The 27308-nt window shown below is 37.6% G+C and overlaps 1 protein-coding gene across 8 annotated transcripts in view; it reads left to right on the top strand.

Annotated features, from left to right (window-relative positions):
- The window catches only part of LOC145693628 (myotubularin-related protein 9), a 148552-nt gene extending 121478 nt beyond the window's left edge, over nucleotides 1-27074 (top strand). For all 8 annotated transcript variants that reach the window (XM_081769801.1, XM_081769806.1, XM_081769809.1 and 5 more), the window contains exons 10-12: nucleotides 11223-11452; nucleotides 16501-16670; nucleotides 19464-27074. In XM_081769801.1, coding sequence (XP_081625927.1) covers nucleotides 11223-11452; nucleotides 16501-16670; nucleotides 19464-19667 — 604 coding nt within the window. In that variant the 3' untranslated portion in view covers nucleotides 19668-27074. The remainder of the gene's footprint in view (nucleotides 1-11222; nucleotides 11453-16500; nucleotides 16671-19463) is intronic.
- The last annotated feature ends 234 nt before the right edge of the window (nucleotides 27075-27308 follow it).

Genomic DNA, 27308 nt, shown 5'->3' on the forward strand with positions numbered 1-27308 from the left:
TGACGCTTGGACCCGAGGCCATGGGACGGAGGAGTGAAGCGCATGCGCGCCCAGCAGGGCCGGATGGAGTGATGCCCTGAAAGGAAATGCTGGAAGTCTGCGGTGCTGGAATCTCCAATGAACCATTGGTTTCTCCCCTTAGACACTGGGGCGTGGATCCTCTCAACAGTACTCATCAGTCGGCGGTGCAATTGGCTCTGCCTCCTCGTCACTTCGACTTGGAGTCATAGCTTAGCTTGCTGACAAATGTCACGCAAGTAGGACTTGCCAGCCTCGTTGCCCAATTCAAACCAAGACGGGGAAGAAGAGAGGATTTTGAGCTTTCTTCAATTATGGATCTGCATCAAACACCCAACACGGGTACTGGCACGATCCGTAACAACGAGGAAAAGCTTGGCGTTGCATCAAGATACTTGATTATCAAAGACAAATCTACTGATACAGCTAGAGTCCTTAACAAACTATCACCATTTATTGTGCATCGACAATTACACCATATTGCCAGAAGTAGCTTCCCACCTGAACATATAAGAAAACTGAGAAATGGCACATTACTGGTTCAAACTGTTTCCGACAAACAATCTCACCTACTGTTATCTTGTCTCATTTAGGCCCTACCCCTGTTTAGTTGAGGCCCACCGTCAACGTAATAACAGCAAGGGTATTATCACGTGTTTCGATTTGAAAGATTTACCAGAGGTGAAAATATGTTCAGAACTTACGGACAGCCATGTTATTGCTGTGCATCGAATCACTACAAACAGGAATGGTACACTGCAGGCCACGGACTCTTACCTCCTTACCTTTGATTTGCCTAACATTCCGACGCATTTGAACGTCGCTTACCACCGCTTAAAGGTCCGTCCGTGTATTCCATTACCATTACGGTGCTTTAACTGTCAGCTTTTTGACCTCTCAGCCCCATCCTGTAACACTTCTGCCATCTGTGGCAACTATGGCACTCCAGCTCATGGTCGGGCTCCATGTACGGCCCCAACTACGTGTATTGATTGTAAAGAGGGTCTTCTAGCTTGGTCACGTGATTGTCCTAAATTTCTCCCAGAGAAGAATATACGTGAACTTATGGTCCTTGAGATCTCAGCAGCTGAAGCTAAACGCAGACTTCAACTGAAGGTTTCCTTTAGCACTAGTTTCTCCTCACTTCCGAAGACAAGTAGATCTCAAGGTACTCAAACAGTAGATACTTTTACCCAAATTGATCTTGATGTTCCCAGTGTGCCCGTCTCCTCCAAGGAGTCCCGTGCCACTGTGACCTCTGTCAAATCAGGAATCTCCTGCTCGAAGCACAGGTCTTCTTCAGTTTCGCAGCTTACGCTTATATCGGATGATCCTCCCTTTCCTCGGATCGTTAAGCACATTCCTGCCTCTCAGCCACCTGCCGCTCCGGCTTCTGGCTCCACCTCTACTGCCCCTCGTTCATTGATAAACCAGTTTTTGAAGCAGTCAGCTAGCCTCATACCAAACCACTAACCAAGAAGCAATTCAAGAAACAGGCTCAGTCTTCCAAGGCTACCTTCATCTCTTCCACAGCTACTTCTTCTGACCAACATAAAAAGAAATCTCCATGCATCCAGTCTTCTAGCCCGCCTGGGGCGAAGAAACAGAAACATTCATCACGCAGTCCCCATAGTAATGACGAGTCTCTCATGGATGATATGGTGGAGGAGGAGCTTGATAATTTTAATCTTGTGAAAGGCCTTCAAAAAGGAAAGCGTAACATTTCGCTTCTTGTTCTCGACGTTTGTCGAATATGTCTCCTTCGATGGAATCTAAATGGCTATTCTACACACTATGCAGAATTTAAGCAATTATTGACACTGTTTCATCCTACCATCTTCTGTCTTCAGGAAACTCATTTTCCAGTAATTCACCAGCAATTCACTTCTTTCTGGCTACATTTTATACTGTCATGATCAGCTTACTGCTAGTCGTGCAGCAGGCGGTGTGGCAGTTAGTGTATCTGATGCCTACCACCTGCTCTCTTACATATGAACAATGATTTACAGCTTTTAGCTGTTCTTGTCTTCAAGAGATTACCACTTTCCTTGATAACACTAACTTATTGCTCCTAAATGATGGCAGTCCTACTCATTTTACTACTGCTACTAGTACCGACTCTCATTTGGACCTTTCCATTTGTTGTCCACAACTTGGTGCCCAATTAACGTGGTACGTGCATGACGATCTCTGTGACAGTGACCACTTTCCTATTATTGTCAATTGACTTCCGCTCATCCCTTCCACTCCTTTCACTGCCTATAATCTACTGGGGTCGTAAAGCTGATTGGGGTCGTTTTTCCGCAACTTTCCAATTCATTCTAGAACCCCGTTTTTCTGTTGATGATCATGGTAAGGCCTTTCTGCATGGTATATTGTCAGCTGCACCAACTCTATTCCCATTTATGCTGGTTTCCGGTGTAAACGAACCGTTCCCTGGTAGTTGAGATTCGCGTTGCTATTCTGGCCCGACGTCGAGCACTCCGCACTTTTCATCTTGCTCCTACAGATAATAAATAATCTGGCTCAGTTTCCTCCTTCGTGCTCGCGCTCGCTATCTGATTAAGCAAACTAATCGTCATAGTTTGCTCACTTAGGTTTCATCACTTACTGCGGGCAGTTCCATGACTGCGATCTGGTCACAAATTCGTCGTCTCCAGGAGCATGTTTCTTCCGTTGTAGTTTCTGCATTTGTGATCGATGGTGTATTGGTCATTGATCAGAATCGGATTGTTGCTGAATTAGAACGTCACTTTGCTGATGTCTCTATTCCCACTCACTACTCAGCAGAGTTCCTCACCCACAAACAACGTACCGAACGTACGCCACTTCAGTTCCGCTCTCGGAATGCTGAACCTTATTATCTGCCTTTTACCGCTGCTGAACCTGCCCCTGTTTTCGACTCTTCGAAGGACTCGACGCCTGTCCCTGATGGCATCTGTTATACTATGCTCCGGTATCTTCCTGACGATGGCAAGCAACATCTTGTACTATGCAATCGTATCTGGCTTGAAGACTTCTTCCCTGTCGCCTGGCGTGAAGCATATATTCCTATTTTGAAGCCTAACAAACTTGCCACGTCCAGTTAAAGCTACCGCCCGATTGCCTTTACTAGCTGTATGTATAAACTCTGGAGAAGATGATCAATACACGGTGAGTCTGGTTCCTTGAACACCATGGACTCATTTCCAACCTGCAGTGTGACTTTCGGCACTTCCGTACAACTACTGATCATCGTGCGCATATTGAAAATGTTATCCAGGATGCCTTTCGCCATAAAGAACATCTGAAAGCAATCTTCTTTGACCTTGAAAAGGCCTATGACACGGCTTGGCGTTATGACACTTTACGGCAACTGCATCTTTTGGGCTTACGTGGCCACTTGGCTTTCTTCCTCCTGAATTTCCTTCAACAACTTTATTTTAGAGTCAAGCTTGAATCTACCCTTTCTGCTCAGTTTCCAAAGGAGAATAGAGTTCCGGAGGGCAGTGTGTTGAGTGTCACTTTGTTTGCTGTAGCAGTGAACAGCGTGATGTCGCAGCTCTCCCCTTCTATTCATGGGCATATGTGGATGACTTTACGATCTATATTGTCGCTCACGGATCTCCGAACTATTACTCGACAGTTGCAGCTAGCATTTAACCGCCTTCACCGATGGTCTGCCAATACTGAACTTTACTCTCACCAAGACACACTGCGTTCATGTTTGTTGCTTTCGTCACTGTGCCTGTGATCCTGAGCTGTACCTTGGCTGCACTCGCCTGTCCTATCTGGACCATGTTCGTTTTCTGGGCCTGCAGTTTGATAGACGCCTCACCTGGAATGTTCATATTCGAGACCTAAAGTACCGCTGTCTTCACTCCATGAACCTACAACATTTGGTGTCTCATCTTTCGTGAGGTGCTGATCATATGGTACTGCTGCATCTGTATCGTAGCCTCATCCGCTCACAACTGGATTATGGCTGTGTTGCATATGGTTCTGCTCGACCTTCGATTCTACGTTACCTGGATACTGTTCATCATCTTTGCTTTCGTTTGACGATTGGAGCTTTCCGAACCAGCCCTATTCCTAGTCTTTATGTCGAGGCTCATGAACCATCTCTTTCCCACCGTCGAAATTGCCTGCTTCTGCGCTACTACATTCATATCCGTGCCCTACTTGACCATCCTTCGGCCCTCACCCTTGAGGCTGGTGCTCGCTATGACCGATACCAAGCACGACCTATTGCTACTCGACCTTTTGGCATTCGTGCTTTAGACTTTGCGGCTTCTCTTGGATTGGACGTCCCTTCAATTTGTCCCTGCCCATTCCTCCGTGGACTGTTCTACCAGTCATCAGCTTTTGTCTACCGCAGTTTAAGTAGTCTGTCACCAGTAGTCAAGAATTTTGTCGGGAGTTCTCTTTTCTGGATCAGTACCGAACCTACACTGTTTTCTACAGATGGTTCGAAGCATGCGGTCTCTGTTGGTTGTGCCTTCGTCACGAATGATCATAGCGCTGGTTCCAAGCTCCATGCTAATTCTACAATATTCAATGCTAAATTGGTTGCTATTTTGAAGACTGCATTATATTTCGTGGACACCATGTCACTCCTTACGTGTAGCAGGCTGTGACGTACAATTTTGTTGGGTGCCTGACCATGTTCGCATCCCAGAGAACGAGCCGCTGACCATACTGACAAGGAAGGTGCCCTTACACGCCCTGACTATCAGTTACCGCTCCCCAGTTCAGATCTTCGTCCTGTCATCGACTACCGTCTCCTTCAGCGCTGGCAGACAAACTGGGATGAGCACCCCCATAATAAACTACACGCAGTCAATCTTGGTGTTTGGGCCACGAGCTCTTGTCCTTCACGACTGGAAGGACGCTTACGAATCGGACATAACCATCTGACCCATAGCTATCTGTTGCGTCGACAAAATCTACCTTCCTGCACCCTTTGTTGTGCCCTACTCACTATCCGCCATCTTCTCGTGGAATGTCTTCCGTTTGCTCCTGAGTGAACCCGCCTTGGACTACCAGCTGATATGCCTACATTGCTTGGAGACGATGCTTTGTGAGTGCATTTCTTACCTTTGATTTAATTAACTTACTTCTCATTTTATCTAGTGTTTTTCTGTGTTTTCATGGTAGTTTTATGTTTGTTATAGCATTTCTTACCTTTTATGTTCTTTTCTGCATAGTCATATCCAGTACTAATTACGGGCTGTCCCATGTGTCTGTACAGTCATATCAGTACTAATTATGAGCTGCCCTACGTGTGTTCACCTATTGCCGAGCTGCCCCGGCAGAGAAGATTAACATATCTTTGTGTACTAACCAGTCCTTGTGTTTGTGATTGAATTTGCACATTTCTTAAATGAAATGACATTTTAAATCGTAAATGAACTGGCATCTTTTATATGCTATACGCCTCGCTTTTAATTTATAATTTTTGAGATACTATGCTTTTATTCTTGGGTATTTCCTATTTTTTTACTGTCACCGAAGAATGCAGAAGACCTCGATGTCGACGCGCCCACCCAAACTCTTTCAATCAATCGGAATGGCAACTTTGTAGATGTTCTATTCAGATTCTTCTGAAGAATATCCTTAAGCTTTCCTTTAGTTGTTGTTGCCTCACAGAAGTATATAGCCCCCTATTGCCCTGAATTTTTATAGAGTGTTGTCATATATTTGTAATCGCAGATACAAAATAGTTCTGTCTGTGAATCATAAATATTCTCGTGCTAATGAAGTTGGTGCACTTTAGAAGTTGCACCATCCTCGTTTGGGTGCAGAGAAAGCACTGATCTTGATCTTATCAATATTCTCGCTTAGCAAACAATATATTCAGTCTACAGTGACTGGGAAATTTGAAATTAAATTTTAGAAGATAGCAATAAAAGAAGAAAAAATGGAGTTGAGGGAGATAAAGGAAATAAAATAACCATAAAAAAGGGGGGAAGGTACTGGAAAATTCTCTCTATTATCAACTTGAAGTAACATGTAGCTAGGGTACTTTCGGAAAGCTCGTTTCGACTCTAAAGAAATAACTATGTACCAAAAATTCCTTACCCTGGTATTGACTAAAGTTCAAAACTCATAGAAGGGATTATGAAATTTTATATTTAAAAAAAAAAAAAAAAAAAGTAACTACTTAAAGATCCTAACCCTAGTATTAACTGAAGTTCTTAGAGAAGGGATTATCAGATTATATTATTTAAAAAAATCGTAATGGGGAATGAGAAAGTACCGAGAGACATGAAAAGAGCTGGGATGGGTACCAGTTAAAAAAAAAAATGGAAATAGTGTGATGAACAAAATAGAAACAGTGAAGAAGGTAATAATAATAACAATAAATAAAAACATAATAATAATAGCATTCGTTACCTGTATCATCATTACTTGAAGATTGAGAGAAAAATGAGGGAAGAAGAAAATATTGAGGGCGGAGTAGGAGATTTTATAGTGTAAAATCCAGGCTTACAGTTGAAAGATAAAATAGAAAAGTGTTTTTGTCTCATTCTGATGGAGAAAGGTGAGTTTGGATTAGGGATCTTTAAAGATACTAGTCCGAAAAATACGGTCGAAAGTGTAGTAGTCTATGTACTGTTGTATGGGTGAGTGGAAAACCTCCAGCGATAGCGATGATTGTTAATGCGTATAGGTAAAGGAATTTGGTTTTGTACGATATGAAACGCAAAGTAATGGATTCACTTTAGGAACTTGAGCAATTTGTCTGGAATCTTGCTTTTAATTTTTCTTGTTTTCGTATTTCTTCCTAGCTGATAGGGCGTTCAGCAAATAGCATATATATAGTGGCACGAGCTATCGCAATGCGCGATAAAACGAAATGCGTCAGAATTAAGTAGGTTTCAGTTTCTTGATGTTTTATGATATTCTGTGTGTATTTTCATTTGTTTCCATTGCGCGATAAAACGCGAAACTGACAGTTTCGCGCGAAATTCCTGACAATACGCGAAATTTTAAAAATACGTTTCCATTAATTTAAAAACACCAGTTTTCGGCTGACGGAACGGCGGAACGTGACATGAACGGTGCATTTTGGGTGATTCGACACAGCTATAGAGAATATGTTTTGCGTTAGCTATCACCATCGCAGCTGGATGGGGAGGAGCCGTTTTAATTAGCTAGCCAATGACATGGACTGATGATAAGTGACAAACGAACAACAATGAAGAAGAAAAATGTGGAAACATGTAACATGCTTATGTTAAATGTTTAAATGTAACATATGAGTATGTGTTTTCAGAAGACAGCAAAACTTTCCTACTCATAACAAGTTTAGGTACTGATTTTCCTTCAGTATGATTTAAAAAATGTAATTTCTTATGAGTGAAATTTACAATATCAAGTGAAATATTCAGTGTATTTTGTTTTTAAGTAATTAATGGTTTATTTCTGTAGTGATCTATGAATAAAAGGAACAATGGTAAAAATATCAGGAAATATCTTTTCCACAAGAGCTACAAAATGCGAAACTATATTTGGAAAATGCGACAAAACGCGAAATATGAAAAACGAAACGCGAAATTTTCAGATTTTTTGTGCGAAAAACACGTTCCCCTAAGCATATATTATTTAAAGAAAGCTTACCTAGTGCGTTATGCTGTTGTTAAGAGCCAAAATGGTTTCAGTGGATATCATCTTCCTCAGTTTGCGAATCTTCAGACAAAATGCATCTCACATTCCAAATTTGCATCAGTAGTTACAGATTATGATCACAACCCTCGTGATGTGTAGAAGTTATTCACTAGAGTTTAAGTTTGATATTCTATTTCCTTGCTTTCAATACATTACTTGTAAACATTCCTCTTGAGTTGATGGCGTAATTATCGTGAATCTCCAGCGGTTGATCACGAGGAATTAAAAGCGGATGACCTACGAGAACAATGTGCGAGAAAAATCATGATCAAAGCGAGGACAAGCTCTACAGTCTGTGGCAAACGCACTAACGTCCAGCAAGGTTATGCTGTGCTTTTAGTGAGATTGAAAGAATACGAGTACTGCCACCGGGAAGAACGATAAACCCGGACCCGTACTGTTGAAAATGTGTAACGCGAATGAACTTAGCAATTTAAAAGGAACGGCTGGAACTGGTCAACAGAAAGCATGTCGTACACGACGCTAACAACACCAGATCACATACGTCTTTAACGACCTGTCAGAAATTTGAGAGAATTTAGCTGGGAGGTTTTAGTGCACCCAACGTATAGTCCAGACGTCAGACTGTCATCTATTTCAGTCTCTGCAGAACTCCCTGCATGGTGTTAAGTTAGTTTCAAAAGAGGCATGTAAAAACGACGTGTCACAATTTTTTTTTTATTAGAAACCACAGAAATCCTATAGTAACAAGATAATGGTAGTGACAGAAATATAGCCGAAGGTTATCGAACAAAATGGCGCGCATGTAGTTTCATAATGGTATTGAATTTTGACCTCCAAAGGCTCAATAATTTTTAGACAACCCGATATATCACTTCACATGTCACTTTTTGAATAATCAATAAATTTAAACGGTGAACAAACACTATGTGCGTGAGTTTCCTCGGGGTTCTTCCATTTTCTTCCTTTCGTCATTTCACCATTATCATCCATGTGATCATCATCTCCCTTACTGTTGGTGTATAATCATAGTACTTTCAACTAAAGAATAAAAAAAAAAAATTCACAGGGAGCTAAACTATATAGCCAAATTTTAAATAACAAACTATGTAATAACAGATATTAAACATTACCAAATCCTTATAATTTAGTTTGCTTTTTGCGGTGCTTAGATTCAAGCAAGACAAATTGTTGCGGCACTGAAGAACAATGTAGTTATATGTTCCATTATTATATGGAGATATGGAAACAACTTTTTTGTTGTTGTATATGTTCCTAATTTTATCTTTCAATATAAACCTTTCTATTGTTGTAAGTATTATTTTCAAATTTGAAGTAATTTTCTCTGTGGATACTTTCAAAATTTTTCTAGTGTAATATGATCAAAGTAATTCAACTTTCCTTTTTTTTTTTTTCAATAACAATTTTGTAGTACAGTTAAAAGCTAAATTATGTGAAATTGAATTTCACATAAACTGTGAATATTGAATTAGCTGTGAAAGTTAATTTTAAACTGCGTTGAAAAGTGAGTGAATATATGTTTTTATTACCAATCTAGTATTTTAATAAGGAATCAGAAGGAAAAATTACATGAAAAGAAAATTCTGGTACCTTAACAAATTGAAATTATCCTAAAATTTGTAATGGCATCATCTGACTCTTACAGTAATCATAATTGTGAGGTTTTGCTATTTCTTATCATACCATTATGACAACAAAGAAAGAAAAAAAACAAACTGGACTTCAAACTAAGTTCGCTGTAAAAATAACAGAACATACACTATATGGTAAATTGAGGAAATACGAAGTTTACTAAGGTAAGACCCTTTTCGTTCCATATGATTTTGTCATCTATAATGTATCAGTTTTCCCAGCTTATTCTGTCTAAGTCCTCTGATAAAGGTAGTAGAGAAGTAAGTCGCCGGAATTACTAGCGACAAAAATTGAAAAAAGAACATAACAAAAGTTACTTCATTTTGATTTGTACACCATATTTCATAACTTTCTAGGATTTGGGGCTCTGTAGGACACGAACAAACTCACCCACATTGGACGAAAGCATGCGAGTGAGGAAAATAAACAAAATTCCCTTCGATCATAACATGTCGCACATAGTTGTTTCTGCACTGGGAGACAGTACTTCATTCATGTAACAGTAGTGTGGAAGCATGGTATTTTCAGATGAACAGAAAACTTCCTGTAACGGTCAAAACAATGAGACTAATATAAGAAATTTGAGGAAACAAATTGTGGGTTGGGAAACGAGTATGCAGGCTAGGACCATGGCGTGAGATTATAGACCGAGTACGAGAATCCTTTACCGGGAGTTCCGCGCCTTTGGCGTAGTAGACCCGGGTTCGATTCCCGGCGGGAGCTCATGTAGTTCGGATTCCACTCATGTAGGTTCCGTCTCATGTAGGTTCCGTCTCATATAGGCGGGAGCTCATGTAGGTTCCGTCTCATATAGCCTCGCTGCTGAACGGGACGTTAAACTCCAAATCAACTCAACAACCTTTACCAGGAGTTCAGAAAAATCAGTGCATCGCCACAAGTCGAGAATATGTAAGATCCCAGATCTATCGAGAAGAGTAACAGAAATCAAGGTCCCAAATCTATCGAAAAGGATAGCAGAAATCAAGGTCCCAAGTCTATCGAGAAGGATAGCAGAAATCAAGGTCCCAAGTCTATCGAGAAGGATAGCAGAAATCAAGGTCCCAAGTCTATCGAGAAGGATAGCAGAAATCAAGGTCCCAAGTCTATCGAGAAGGATAGCAGAAATCAAGGTCCCAAATCTATCGAGAAGGATAGCAGAAATCAAGGTCCCAAATCTATCGAGAAGGATAGCAGAAATCAAGGTCCCAAATCTATCGAGAAGGATAGCAGAAATCAAGGTCCCAAATCTATCGAGAAGGATAGCAGAAATCAAGGTCCCAAATCTATCGAGAAGGATAGCAGAAATTAAGGTCCCAAATCTATCGAGAAGGATAGCAGAAATCAAGGTCCCAAATCTATCGAGAAGGATAGCAGAAATTAAGGTCCCAAATCTATCGAGAAGGATAGCAGAAATCAAGGTCCCAAATCTATCGAAAAGGATAGCAGAAATCAAGGGTCCAGATCTATCGAAAAGGATAGCAGAAATCAAGGGTCCAGATCTATCGAAAAGGATAGCAGAGAACAAGGGTCCAGATCTATCAAGAAGGGTAACAGAGATCACCGAAACAGTCTAGTACGTTTAATAGCACAATAAACTTAAGACGCAGTAAATACAAGAGAAAATGAGGAATGTGTTGGTATGTTTACAAATTTACGTCACTTTATAGTCTTAACTAAATGTGTAAGGTATGTTAAAAGTTCGGTTACTCTTTTGAAAGAAATGTTTTCTCTTTTATGAGTGAATTTGTTCCTGAGTAAAGACCTACGAAATGCCCGTGGGAATTGTGAAACACCAGCTTAAAATCCTTTTTCTAGCACGTATGTGTCAAGTGCTAGGAAACACTATAAAAGATGGCTGTGCTTACTTATATAAATAAGTGTAATCCTGAAGCTTGTTTGTTTTATCACCTGTAAAATGCTTATATCATTATATCCTTCAGGTTAGAAGCCCTAGTGGAAAGAGAATGGATACAAGCTGGATATCCATTTTCAACTCGTCACCAGAAGTCGTGTTATAGTAATCCTGGTGGGAGAAACAAGAATCAAGCACCAACATTCCTGTTATTCTTGGATTGTGTGAATCAAATCCATCAGCAATTTCCTTGTAGTTTCGAATTCAATCAGCCTTTTCTTATTTTGTTATTTGAACATTCCTATGCGTCACAATTTGGTAAGTTATCTTGTTTAAAGTGTATTAATATTATACTATGTAAATTATAAGTAGCGAGCGAATTTATACGTGGTAATTGGTACATTTTTATTTCCTTAAAATTTCATTGCCTGGAGTATTTACTGTACTATTTCAACCACTTGCTGGGTATTCTTCAACAGGATTAAATCACTCACATGAATATCGAATTACTTTTTATGGAAATATTAAGAGGCCTCATCCCGGCAAAATTAAAATACCGCGAATTTTACAGTAATTATGTGATATCTTCATATAGATAAAAGATAACCGAAATGTGGAACAAGAGCGCCCTAGACAATATCATTTTACATGAGATATCGTTATCACAACTCACTTATCTGCTTTCGATTTCGAGCCATTTTGAAAATCGGCATTTATTTTCGTGTCTCTATACGGCTGAAAACAAAAAGCCACTAGGTGACTTGTAATAACGGTACCTGATGCAAAATAATATTGTCTTGGGCGCTCTTGTTTCACATTTCAGTTATCTTTTATCTATTTGAAGAAATCACATAATTACTGTAAAATTAACGGTATTTTAATTTCGCCGGGATGAGGCCTCTTAAGGTAAATCGTCAACATTTATCGTAACTCAAATTGTGTGAATATACGCTTATACGTGGGTCGTTCAATATATAACTTTCCCTAAGCTGTAAAAAATTTATTTTTTAAGATAGGCTTGTAAACTATACATACATGCGTAGGTGGATCCTTCTTCACTTCTCCACATAATCCTCATTCAGATTCTGACATTTGTCCCACCGTTGCACTAGTTTGTCCAGATCCTTTCCAAAAATATCAGGGCTGTGGCTATTAAGCACTCTCCTTACATTCCGCTTTACTTCTCCATCACCAGCTGACAGGAGACCAGGTCACTTATGTTGAACATGAACTCTTCTTCAGAGAAACGCAGTTCTATATAAGCAACCTGGTCTCTTCTTAACGATAACGCGCACCCCCCACTCAGCACGCAAACAAGACACAAAATTTAAGAACTAGGATGGGAACGGCTGACTCACTCTCCATACAGCCGAGCTTAGTCCCGAGTTATTTCCACCTTTTTCGGTTATTTAAGTCTGCATTGCAAGATGAACGCTTCGAAACAGATGAAAAAGTGAAGCGGGATGTGAGAAGAGTGCTAATAGCCAGAGCCCTGATTTTTTTGTAAAGGGTTTGGACAAATTGGTACAACGGTGAGTGAGGCAAATGCCTGAATCTCAATAGAGATTATGTGGAGAAGTGAGGAAGGACCCACCTACGCATGTATGTATAATTTATAAATGTATCTTAAAAAATAAATATTTTACAGCTTAGGGATACTTATATATTGAACGACCCACGTATATACAGAATGGCAGAAATCATGAATCAAAAGGGGAAAGAATGAATAAGTCCATGAATTTCAGATTCGTGCCAGTCACATCGAAGTGCTTGTCTTTCCAAACTGACATAAAAGGTATGCTTATACATTGAGTACAAATATGTGGCAGTGGACGTCAGTTCTGGTAATTAAAAATGCATCTTGAGTAATATAGTCCACGTGAGTAAATTATCGAGCAGCTCAAAAATGGAAATTGTGGTAATTTTTGTATACGTACCATAATTTCATTGTCTGTACTGTATACGATCCGGAGTGGTTTGCCCCATTTCAGTAAAACGTCTACTATTAGGATTTCCAGAAATGCATATTTCTGTTTTTTATAATATATATATTTTTTATAGTACAGAGTGGCCCAAAAGTAGGTATATAGACCAGCATCGATCAAGTATGACATTTTAATTTATTAAGATAATGCATTTATTTCCTTCGGTCTTTTCGAAGCTGAGTGAAAAGAAATTAAGATCAAACAATGAAAAAACTAAGTTAATATCCGTGTGGATAATAAGTAAATGATATAAAATGCCATGAGCCGATCAGTACGGGACTGTATACCTACTTTTCGGCCACCCTGTATATAGTTACGTTAAATACTGTCCCCTCAGTTCAACATGTAATGTATGGAATGATCCCGTCATATCATTTCCAAAAAAACCGAAAATAGTTTAAGGTGTTGGTGCGTACCCTCGTTTAAACAAAATATATTTATCTATGAGTATAAATATAATCGGGAAGGGAAACAAGCCTACATGTTATTGCTTCCGGCCCCCAAGGAAAAGTTCAGGTTACGGCGCTGCGTTCAGTGGTCTTCAATCGATGATCGAATCTGAACCATATACAAAACTTTAAATTATATTATATAAGTATATAGTATAGTATTATTATATTACGAGGGGAAGTCAAAAACTTTCCGAAATGTTGTAATTTTGAAAGAAGAAAAAAAAAAAGAAAATAAATCTTTTATACGTCCCACGGTTATGCCGGTTAGGCTAAAGCAGGCGGTGATTATGAGAAATGAATGAAATGGTGGAATGAAGAAAGTGGGAGGAAACGGGAGAACCCCGAGAAAACCCACGAGCACGTTGTTTGTCCACACGGCGCGAGCTGGGATCGAACCAGGGACCCCAAGCACCGGAGGTGAACGCTCTACCACAGAGCCACGGCGCCCCCCATGTAATTTTGGAATTTGTGATCCAATCACAATGACACTTGTACAGTGCAATACCTAGGTTTCGTAACTGCAAATATAACAGGGTGGTCTGTCGGTCACGAAAGTCATGAAATCAGAAAACGGTCATGAAAGTCAAGAAAAAGTCACGAAATTTAGCTTTTGGATCAGGATTTCTTTTATCTGTACAAATATAAACTGGAAAATTTTGTTCTATAAAACGTCAAAATTCACTACCAAAACTGTCTATGGTCTGCTTTAGACGCTACCAAATCGCAAGCAAAGCACGCTTCTATCGCATGCATGAAAATTCGGCGCAATTCACACCCAAAGTCAGTTTACGGTTAACAATAGTTTAAGGAAAACAGCATCTGTATCCGTTTCCTCATCGTAGAAGACATTAAAACCAACGCGACAGCTGAACTTGGGAATATACCAAGAGAGGCCTTTCGTCGGTGTTTGTAGTAATCATAGGAGCCGTGGAACAAGTGTGTATGTGTATTCCGAAGGTGCCTACTTTGAGGGCGATTAAGTAAATGTGCACTAATATTGTAGTAATAAAGAGCTTCAATAAAATTCGGGGAACTTTTTGATTGCTCCTCGCATATTATATAATTGTATAAATGAAATTGAAATTGTTGCGTTGAATTTATTTTTTACCGAAATTTGACCACCATTTCTAGGGTGCAGACTTATTCGAAGGGAGTGAGATCCCTGCAGATATTTATAGTGCCTCTTCTTTCTTGTAACACTAATAAATATTTACATTTACATGCATAACACACGCACACACTTACACACACAAACCGTGCTGGTCCATTTTGCTCCCTATGAATATCTGAAGAATCCGCATTTTCTTGGAATACATTTGCACCCTGATGAAGACCACAGGAAAGAAATAGTGGTCGAAAATTCGATTAAAAATAAACTCAACGAAAATTAAGGGTAACATTTTAAATATCATTTGTATAGTATAATTTGCGTAAATTGAAATACGTTACAAAATATTATTGTACGTATTATATAAACTTAGATCATATTACAGCCGTATGTTCGTCACTTCTTTAGTGTGTGGTCAATTTCTATACAATTAAATAATAATAAAAAAATCCATATTTACTCCCTAATCTTATCTTATTTAGGTTTAGGAAAATAAATTATGCTAGTTCATAACGTTACTAGAATTAATAGAAGGAAAAAAATACAAAGCAATCATTTATAAGAATGTTGGTAGTATTTTCCAGTTTTTCCAACTGGTGAAAGTCTCATTAATGAGTAGTTTTCGAAATTTGACTCGTTCTTGCTTACTTTCAGTATAAACATTCAATTTTGTCCGAAGTAATTACTCGAAAATTCTACTGACCTGACACAACGAAAAGAAAAATATATATATATTTTTCACTTAACCTATGTAAGTGGCATTCCAGTTTGTAAAAATGGAACAATAAGAGTGCAGTAGGATGCAGTTCAATACGTTCATAAACCTGTAGCTAGGTAAAGGTTTTCTTGAAACAAATTTTCTGTATTTCAAGGCTAGGATAATCCACTTCTCAATGTTGACTTAAAGTAAAATATTATCGTAAGTTACTTCCTGAAAGTGAGAAATTATTTCCAATCGGATATTATATTCATGGCAAAACGTGAGCATCAAACAATTGTATGGTAGCACTTCCACTGAGAAACAAATCTGTTCTACGTTTAAAACTATGTAACTTAGCAACTGTTCAATATTGTTGAAGTATGATAAATAATTAGAATATTAATAATGTATAGACATTCTGATAACCACGGTAATAATTAATTACTAAGAAAAAATTCCAACAACAATAGTTTAATAGAATTTGTAGCATTTTTTCGTATTTAAAATTCTGTCTCGCAAAACTATGAATGAAGACGGCAGAGAAGCTGTTGAAAAATATATAGTCTCTACAAAATGGTAACAGAGAAATGTGTAATATGTAATTTCCGTTGATTTTTCTCTATCTAATTATGTTTATAAGTTTTGGCATTTTTTTTAACGATAAGGATTTTTTTCATATTACTGGTCATTTTAGATTATAGTATTTTGTAAGTGCTAAGAAGTTGAATTGCTAAATTTTTTACCATTATTATTTGAAGAGTATTTAAAATGTGCAAACATACTGTAAAATTCAAATCTCCCAGCAGATGCAAAAGTATACAGTTTTGGAATTGTGTGCAGTATGAAAAAAGAATTTGTCGTTCGTTCGTACGAAATATTGAATAGTTCGGACGGGCGGATATGAGTTTTATTATTTGATGAATATAAACAGCCATTCTGCTCAATAACCTGGATGTGTGAAACATGTATCAAACAAGAAACAATATAGAAAATTTTAATTAATCAGTATACTTATTTATTATTTTGAAATATTTTTGTAATGTTTGTGTTTGATAAGTATTACCAAAATCTGGCTTATATGATACTCTTGTGCAATTATGTTCTTAACATTTTCTTTTCAGGCACATTCTTAGGAGACTGTGAGTCGGATAGAAAAAGGTTAAACTTAGCAGAAAAGACAGTTAGTCTATGGTCTTACCTGAATAGGCCAGACGTTCTTCCACAGTATCTAAATCCAATGTATGATCCTAACAATAGAGTCATATGGCCATCTGTTGCTCCTATGAGTTTGGTATGTATGTGTATATTACATTGTCACCAGTTAAGATACAGGATTTTTTTAAACATGTAAAAATGCACTAACTTTAGTACCCGTTTGAAATTACGTTAAATCATTTCGATACTCGCTGGTATCTTCATCGGTAAGATCGCGTAGTTTCATTAGTGTGGCAATCTTAGAAGAGTTAAAGGAACGTGAGTTATCGGGAAACAAATGTAGTTGAAGTATATACAAAATTCCAGATATCTTTTTCTTGCGTAAGTACTGTTTATCTGTTGAAGGTTTTCGCTTATAAAAATCAGAAATTTTCAAATTGTGAAATGTTAGCATACTACGCATGAAAATACTTCTTAATGATACATTATGAAAGAATATGGTTAACATTCCACAAAAATGTCAGATTGTATTTCAACCACCTGAAATACAATAGTCACTTTTCACCACATTCTTTCTTGTTGAACAGAACTCACCTGGATTCGAAAGCGTGTAAATCGGACAATAATCCAGAACGTTAGAAAAAGGCCAAACTGTTTTCGGACTGAAAGTGCAAATTTGGTAAGAATTTCGTTAGCTTGATTGTTATCGGCACCACTTTAATTGCATATGTTGCATCCTTTTAGGAACGAGGCCTTCAATGTCAAATTGTCGTGCTTAGTACTTTGACAGCGCTAATAGTAAGGAGTTCAAGCTCGTAGATCAAAGCCTTTCGTGTGCATTTCATTCTTTCTTTATTCACGCTATGTCAGTAAGCACAGAAATGAATTCAGGGTTATTCAAAAAGTTTAGTTTGTTTTACGGGAAAGTAAAAATAAGTTAAAGGATTATTGATTCATTTATCAACTAGTAACTTTATATACTTCTAACAATTTGAATGTATTGTAAATTGAATCGTTTTTACGACGTACAGTAGGACTATACTCTGGAGAATTATGTACTTGAATGTTTCATTTCAATTTAATTGAATAATTACAAATTCTTTGTGATTTCTTTGGAATCTTCAAGAAAAATGGATACTAAGAAAACCTAACTGAAAAGTATGGAAGAGGAGGAATTCGGTGTCATTATTGCGGCCGCTAATGGCTAAACTTAGAAAGCTGGGTTCTGTAGCATAGAATATAAGTTTGTAAGGTAATTTTAAATTATCGTCATATTCTTAGATTCTACCATCTATCGGAGTTAGAAAGAAGCATAATGCATTAATTTTTGCATTTTAATTTTTGCTTTGTAGCCCTATGTCAGCAGTGGAAAGGGTAAGAAAGAAAAAGTCAATTCAAGGTCATTCAGAAACTTCGTAGCATTAGAAGCAAAATGCAGTACATGCGTGCCAGTGTTCAGGAGTTCTGTGGTGCTTTGGAAGAACTTCATATCCTTTCGAGGGTCACTCGAAACTGAAAGTGGTTCAAAGTTTCCTTTCTAAACTTCAACGTGCATGGGTTTCTTCACTTCTGAAATGAAACATTTCATCTTATTAAACAATGTTAAACTTATACGTCTGCAATGAGTGGGTTTCAACTACGTAAGAGATACAAAGCTATTTAGCTGCCAGCCGAAAACAATTGTAACTAACGCTATTTAAAAAGATCAGGCATATGGATGTTATGAAAAAGCTGTATAAAGAACTTCATTCCAAAAGAAAAAGCCTGGATATCCTTGGCCTCTTCTAGTTATGCCTCTAGAAGGGGGCCTACTCCGTAACTCCTTACACTCTGCAAAGACTTCCTTCTCCACGAAATCCAATAGTTGCCTGAGCGATAGCAAAAGTGTGGGTTGCAGACGACGACTATTTTGATTAGCCAGAGATTGTAGTTTTCAAATTTTTGGCCATTGGAAATGATGCACTAGGGCGGACATATAATTTACACCAACATAATATCATTAACTTTAATAGTTACGATTGGATAACAAAACTGGTATTGACATGTACAACATTGAAGTTACAACAATTAAAAGCTATCGGTAACGGTTCAGTTAGATTATTGTAGGAATAACTAAGATTATTTTCGTTTAGTTCTTTCGATCTACATTATAATATCCTTTACCCCTGGTAGGTACTCGATAGTCAAGTGCCTTACATGTCCTTATCACATTCAGTACAAGGAACTTTCAAACTATATTTTCTTGAAAAGAAGGTATAGTAACGTTACTAAAAAGATTAAATACATGCAAAATAAATAATATTTAACTAGTGACTAAATTGCAATGGAACAACGAAAACAAATACTTTTTTACGTTTGTTTGCATTATATACGTAATTCGACAGTCATGGTTTCCGCTACTATGGCTTACTGTGTCGTCAATTAAATTTGAAAATGAAAATGAAATGAAATCTTTAAATCTCAGGTCTCACGACTATACCGGTCAAGCTAAAGGAGACGGTGGTAATGAGAAATGAATGAAATGGTGGAATGAAGAAAGTGGGAGGAAACGGGAGAACCCCGAGAAAACGCACGCACATGTTGTTTGTCCACAAGGTTCACTTGGCACGAGCTGGGATAAAACCAGGGACCCCATGCACCAGAGATGAGCGCTCTACCACTGAATCACCGCGGCCGCCTCAATGAAATTTGAGTCGGTATAAATTGATACATAAGTATCTATAGATATTTTAAAAGAATAGAAATGTCTCAAAATTAGGCGTCCGGATATCTGACGTGTAAGCTCTTAAATATATATGACTGCTAAAAGGTGTGAAAAATATGTGAAAATTGTTTAAATTTTTAACATATTTTTAAATGTAGTTTTAAAAGTTGGTACTCTTTAAATTACTGAATTTCATATATTTTAATTTTTCGTTGAATATTTCAGGTATTGTGGACAGAACTGTTTCTTCGCTGGGTAGTTGACCAAACACATCAACGCGAGGCGTGGAAAACGATTTCGTCTCTACGGGAAAGCGACAAGGATCTTCGCCATCGTGCTGCAAAATTAAGGCGACAGCTGACAGATCTCGAGAAAGAAGCAGTCGAAGCTGGTATTTTATTGCCTCCTGCAGTTCCAGAAATTTCGTAAATGTTCTAGATAGGAAGGAGTTGTTACACGTTACATCAAAATATTAACAAAATTAATTTAATTAATGCAATGCTGTTGTTTGTGGTATGTGGCTGATTGAATGTTTCACTGCTAGCATCGAAGTACAAGCTAGTCACGCATTACAAAACCAAAGATGTATTAAAGTATAAGTATTTGTGTATGTATGTTGTACATGTTTGATGCATTTCTAAATGACTATGTGTAAGGAGGTCAGGTTTATCATCGATTATAAAAAGAATGAGGTATCCTCCTTTCGGAAGAGATCATTCGTGTTCGTTTATTCTTCTATATTGAGCAAAGATGCGTTGTATAACGCAGAGAGTGAAAAAGTGACTGACTGAATCGGGACCTCCGGCATATCGTGCCGATGCGTTAACTACTACGCCACCCAGTCCGCTCCCCAATATATATGAAATCACAACCATCATAAGGTGCTGAGTATATGGACACAGGATTGTCCAATCACAGCAGGGATCTGTGGTACGACCCACATGGTCCTAGATGAGAGCACCGACCTCGAGAGTGAGAGTGGGTGGCTTGCCTGGGAAACGAACTGGGTGGCGTAGTGGTTAACGCATCGACAGGGTATGCCTGAAGCCCCTGGTTCGATTCGCGCTCCAGTCAGTCACGTTTTCACTCTTTGCGTTAGAATTCGCACTCATAGAGGATTTGGTGTGTAAAATAAATTGGCTGTTTCCTCCTTTCATCAATACATGTGTGTTGTATAATTTTATTGAAACAGCAACTAAGTCGAGTACTAAAGCGAATTTTAACTTAAAAGAAGATTTGTTAATAAAGTGTAATCGATATGTCAAATTAGAAAATGTCTCAAATCTTTAAGATATAGCAATTAGGGTTGGCATATTTCTAAAATCAGAAAATCAAAATGAAGGACAGTTTACCCCGTCACCACTAAAGTGTTCCGCGATTGCCTATTTAAGGTAATGCACAGTAATCCTATTGCATTACGTAAGAATCTCAATTTTTATATTATTATTTTTTTATTTATTTATAAATGTTTCAAATACAGATCTATGTCCATTTTACACTAAAACAATATAACAAAGCATATAAGAAATAACAACAACAAATATACATTTATATCTGTATGTACCACATTTACAAAGACTTTAGTTTGTTTCTAAAGTGATTTTCAGTCAAAAATATGAACATAGTTTTCGAAGTTTTTAGAAGAAATTTCGTTAGAAATGGGTTAATACTTTCATTCGTATGATGTAATTTGCTTTAGTTTCTCAGATGATACTGTTTCCTTAACCAAACAGTGACCTTCATATAATTCTTTTTTTTCTTTTTAACTCAATTTTTAACAATAATTGTTTTAAGCTGTTAACGTAGGACAAAACACACCTTCCTACTTACAAAGAAGGTTCAAAGACGGACGGTGCAGCTAAAAGGTGGACGCCTGCCATCCCTAATAGCAGTGCTTTGAGAAAAATAAAGCTTTCGAGCCTCAAATGAATTATGTTAGAATTCGGACGAGAAGAGAGGGTTAAAATAAATAAATAGAAAGACACACAAAGTTGGATTTCTCATATTTTTGAGTCATATTGATTATTATGACAAAATAAGTAAAGCTTAATGGAACACTTAAGGTTGGTTTAAAGGAACAAGTTTTGCCGATAGATGTCACTACAGTCTTCGTATCTCTGTCATGTATTTTTTACCTTTTACGAAAATTCACGATTACTCTTACAAATTTCAACCTAGAGACTTCAAATTTTTACAGAAGGAACTTTATGACCTATCGAAGGCAACAATCCGTGCCGATTTTTTATTTAGAATTTTCGTCATCGTTGAAATGGCTTGGTTGTTGAAATGAATATCGAAATCTTTAACAATATAACTGTTTCAACAATGAAGAAAATTCTAAATAAAAAAATCGGCACGGATTGTTGCCTTCGATAGGTTATAAAGTTTCTTCTCTAGAAATTTGAAGTCTCTAGGCTGAAACTTGTAAGAGAAATCGTGAATTTTCGTGAAAGGTAAAAAAATACATCAGAGATATACGAAGATTGTAGTGACATCTAGCGGCAAAGCTTGTCCCTTTACACCAACCTTAAGATCTAGTTTTTCACCCTCTCTCTTTTCTATTACAAGCGTGGTGTTTCTGTTTCGATCTGTCAAACAATCATGCAGTAGTAGTAGTTTGTCGTTTGCCTGTACTAGAATTCATTTGTTCTTACTGTATCTTAATAACATTTTGTGTATATGAACAAAGGAAAAGGCCTAGAACGTTAAACTTTTAGTTATTATAATTGAAGGTTATTACAAGAAAGCAGTGAGGTTCTTCATAAGATGATATAAGTTGCAGAATTTTGAACCCATATTTATTACAACTTATGTACTTTAAAACCAATCATATTCTTAACAATTTACATTTAGTTGAGAGTTCTATTACACATAGAACGTATAGAAGGTATCCTGTTCCAGTATCAATATTTATTTGAAACTATGTTATAGTTGGGGCCGCGGTGGCTCAGTGGTAGACCGTTCACCTCTGGTGCTTGGAGTCCCAGGTTCGATCCCAGCCCCCGCCAAGTTAACTTTGTGGTGGACAAACACCGTGTGCGTGGTTTTCCTCGGGATTCTTCCGTTTCCTCCAACTTTTTTCATTCCACCATTTGATTTCATTTTCATTCATTTTACTATGTTATAGTTTTAAAACATAGGAAATTTCGCAATAATCATGCCATCTTGGTTACAGTATGATCGTTATATTGTAAAATTAATTATAATAAAGCCCGATTATCCGCCGAATTGGGTGGCAAGGGCACCGCGGATAGCGAAAATCGCTGATAACCCTCCTCCCCCCCCCAAAAAAAAGAACTATTTCAGCCTAAAAACTATGCTTTATTGTACAAGAAAACGTAATAAAACTTATAAATATATACTGTACAGCAAGTCACTCTTCCCAATTCCCGTTTTTCATACCTTATAACAATCGGTTTCTTATCAGAGTAGAGTTACACTTTGAAACGTGCACTACTGTTGCAGTTATTGATTTCTACAATGCAATGTATTTTTATGTTTTAGAACATACAGTACTTATTTGTATGCGGATTGTCAGTCCGCATCGACTACTTATGAAAAATAATTGAGCGCGAATGCAGCAGTTTTTTTTTTTTCGCGGCACCGCGAATAATCGGAGCTTTACTGTATTTCAGAAGCATCGAGATCCTGCTGCTTATGCAACTCAGACCCTCAAGGAAGTTTGATTGGTTGCAGATGATTAAGCGTTCCGTTGATTTCGTATCAACAAATTTGAGAATTTTTTATTTTGTAATAAGAGGAAGGAGACTATTGCCTTCTACAATGAAATTAGAAATACTGAAAAAATTAAAAATTAAAAACAGTTAAGGTGGATCACTAGGTGTTCTCGGTGCTGTGCTAAACGCTGCTTCAATAGTGTGGCGTTGCCAGATAGTGTCGAGTGTTTTCTTATGCCAGATAATAAAGGAAGTTATCATGGAATTCTGCTTGGATACTTACTGGAGAAATTAATTTTCGACCCTTACCGGAATTCACAGCTAAGTCTCGCTTCTCGAACTGCAACACTAGAATCCAGGAATTTTCTTATTGTAACTATCACAGTAAATGTACAAATTGGGCAACACCACATTATGGTGTTCTGCGCAAGTTTTTTTCTCAAAATCTATTTCCTTTAATCTAAATTAATATTTAAGTAAAATGTGAAACATAACACGAAAAACGGTCAAACAATATATCTATTTCGTAATAAGATTGTTACTTTAACATACTTTAGATATACAAATAAACATTTCATTAAAACGATCACTTCTAGTAAGATCTAATAGCAAGTGCCATCTTGTGTGCTCATTGTAAAACGAATCAAATATTTTCTTTTAATTGTTACCTTTTTCGATATCAGAAGACACAACCAAATGAATCAGTGTCCTGTGTTGTAGCTGAAACATAACTCTATCTTATAGTACAATATTTATAATATGTAACATTTCATTGCGCAGTAGTTAAGGGAATGAGCTAAAATATGTACTGACTTCCGGGTGGTGATCCACCTTAATGTATAAAAACTTTTAAAAACAATTATCTTATAAAATGCCCTAAAACGGTGTTTGTTGTGGGGGAGGGGAAACATAAGCAAAAGAAAGGAGTGGGACTAAGAGTAAAGTATTTACCAAGAGCGAACCACTTAGCCCTCAATCTTAGGGGTAGCGCCAAATATGTTTAGTCTTAATCCTACTTCTTCACTGTATCTGATATATATAGGGCTTTTTACACAAGCATTATTTAAACTTTTTTTTAAACGGTTATAGTGTGTAACTATGTACTGTATTCCTACTTCTTATGTATTCTGTGTATTTTTTTTCGGTTGTGTAGTAATTGTAATGCTCAGAGTACCGGTATATACATAATCTAAGTACGTTAAGTGTTCAAGTTGAAAAAAAGACAATTGTTAACGGCATAAGTGAAGTACTGTCGAGATCACACCAACACTATATTAGTAACTGTTTTTATCGTTCATAGAATAATCTTATGCTTAAATTCACAGTGTTCCGGGAATAAACCGACGAATTTCGCAAATGTGTTCAAGACCTCAATACGAGACACAAGTTTATCTGCAACTTTGGTCGAAAACACCTAATTACAGAAATGGAGCTAATGTAAGATTATTAATGGAATTGGTCGTAGGATGGCTACACTGAACAAAACAACTGACAAACTTTGCACGTGTATTCAGGATCTTAATAAAAGAAAATAGTTTGTTTGAGGCTTTGGTTGGAAACGCATAATTACGGAGATACGACTAAGTTAAGGTAATTACTGGAATTTGTCGTAGGGTAGTTACACTGAATAAAACAACAGACAAACTTCGCACATGTGTTCAGAACCTTAATACAAGAAAAAAAAAAAAATATCGGCGACTTGGTTGGAAATACCCAATTACGGTGATGGGGCCAATTTAAGGCAACCACCGTGCAGCCAGTTCCAGTAATTACCTTGAATTAGCCCCATCTCAGTAATTAAGCGTTCCCGACTAAAGCCGCAGTAAACTTCTTTCTCGTATTGAAGTCCTGAACTAACTAACTAACTGTATGGCCTATGGAACCCGGAGATTCAATGCCACGTTCACAAAAGTTCTCCATTCACTTCTGTCCTTTGCCAACTGGATCAAATTTCTACTTCGTATTCCTATTTCTGCGAGACCCATCTTAACATTGTCCTCTCATCTACGCCTAGGTCTTCCTAATAGACGTTTTCCGATTGGCTTCCCAGTCAAAACTTTGAAAGCGTTCCTACTTTCTTCATTCTCGCTACATGACCTATCCACCTGACCATCCTATAGAGGTCTGCACGGGCTCGGGCCGGACTCGGGCTTACAAAGCATATATGTCTTTGGGCCCGGGCCGTAAATTTTTAAATATACAACCATATTACTCGAGTCTTTTCGGGCCTAACTTTGTAAATATACTGTTCAGCGATATTTATTGGACCGTTCTGTCTGGAGAACTTTTAAAGGACAACTTCAAAATTAAACCTTTAATTGCTGTAAATAAAAATGCAAGTTTGCGTTCATTATTAAGTTTCTGTAATACGGACTCATTTGATTATCGCACGAGCTCGGGCCGGGCTTGGGTGTAAATGCTAAAACATATTTCGGACTCGGGTCGGGCTAAATATTTCGGCCCGTGCAAACCTCTAGCCTCCTAGTCTAGATAATCCTAGCAATGTTCGGTAAACTGTATAAATTATGCAGGTCCTCGTTATGAAATTTCCGCGATTCTCGTTCCTCTTGGGTCCGAATATTCGTCTCAGAATTTTATTCTCAAATACTTTCAGTCTGCATTCTTCCCTTAAAGTAAGCGATCATGTTATGCAACCATACAGTACAACAGGCTTGATTATCGTTTTATATATTTTAAGCTTCAAACTTCTCGACAAAATTCACGACGACAAAAGATTTTGAACTGAATAATAACACGAATTCCCTGCTTTCAATCGACATTTGATTTCTTTGTGGGTATGATTTTGGTCTGTTAATATTGAAATGTCCACATTATTGAAGGTATTATTTGATACTTTGATGCATCCATAATATGCAGTATTACTATCCCGGCGAATTTCTATGTATTTAGTTTTCTCTGGATTTACTTCTAAACCCATGTCCCCGCAAGCGTTTAATAAGGCCTCTGCATTCCTTTCTATTGTTCTCTTCATCAGCATACGCCATAACCTGGTGAATACTATTCAGCTCTAGGCCCTGGTTGCTGTCTTTGATTTTCCTTATAACGTACTTCAGAACAAAGTTGACTAATATTGGCGACAACGTATCTCCTTGTTTCAGGCCATTCTCGACATGAAAGCTCGTGGGCAAGAGTTTTTCTAGTCAGACTTTGAGATTCATTTAAACATACGTGATTAATCTAACTAGCTTTTTTGGTATTGCAAATTGTGCAAGAATGTTGTACAATGTCTTCCTCCTAATAGAGTTGTAAGCCTTTCTAAGAATCAATAAATAATTTAAGTAACGGGGTATTATATTCCCACTTCTTTCCGAGTATTCGTTGAATGGTAAATATCCGATTGATAGTCGATCGATTTCGTTATACGACATTGTCGGTTTATTCCCGGACCATCCTGTATAACTGCATTCAAAACTATTCAGAGTAATATGCCATGCACATTTACAGTAATTTATAAGGAGAAATGAAATATAGAACAAATATCCTTAATATGCGAGTCCGAAAAAAGGAGAAGTTAATGTGACATAAGGGAGAAAAGCTAGGAAATGAGAAGTATCTAGCAATCTAAAGCGTGTGACAAACATCTTGGCGTTTCAGCTAAACGAATAAAACGCAAGCTCTGTGTGACGTTGCCAAATGGTAAAGGGGTGTGGCTATGGCTAAGCAGACGAACTACAGCGCGATCAGGTGACAGGAGATACACGTGGATGTGTACAAAGTAAACGTGGCAATACCGCTGGCCTCTCATTTGCTAGCAGCATGTAAAGGGAACTTGGAGCGCCGCCTTCAAATGCCAAGATATTTGTCACCCCGTTTAGTGATTATAGTGCTTGACAAGTGTAACTAACAAGTGTAATTATTACGTTATGCTGAAGTGTGAGCATCTTTGATGTGGCTAATACGAAATAAATAAACACGAATGGTCTTTTCCACACAAAAGTTTGCTACCTCGGATTATTGTATAATTCAACGCTGGTATTTATCTTTATACAAATGTGTATTTGTGCTTGACAATATTCTGTATGTGAATCGAATTCTCCACGTAATGCTAAGTTGATGTTTTTCATTACTTGTTAAAGTCGAATGGAAATTTTAAAAGAAAGAGAAAAAAGTTGTTGAAAAATAAATGTGATTTATTGAATACGACACTAAAAGTATGTATCTATCTTCAAACCTAATTTTTTTATATGTAGATGGGCTTTCAACGGATATCCGAAGAAGTTCGTTTTCAGAATCCTTCTAGTTGATTCTCATGCTTTATAACCGTGGGGCACACTGGTGTGTCGCGAAATTTTAAAATTTAGAAATCGTAAAACATTCAATAATTAGTTTAAGTCAATTTTGAGACAGACTCTACCAGTTAACCCCTCCAGCA

This window comes from Thermobia domestica, chromosome 8 (genome assembly GCF_964235325.1).
Source record: "Thermobia domestica chromosome 8, izTheDome1.hap1.1, whole genome shotgun sequence".
NCBI lineage: Eukaryota > Metazoa > Arthropoda > Insecta > Zygentoma > Lepismatidae > Thermobia > Thermobia domestica.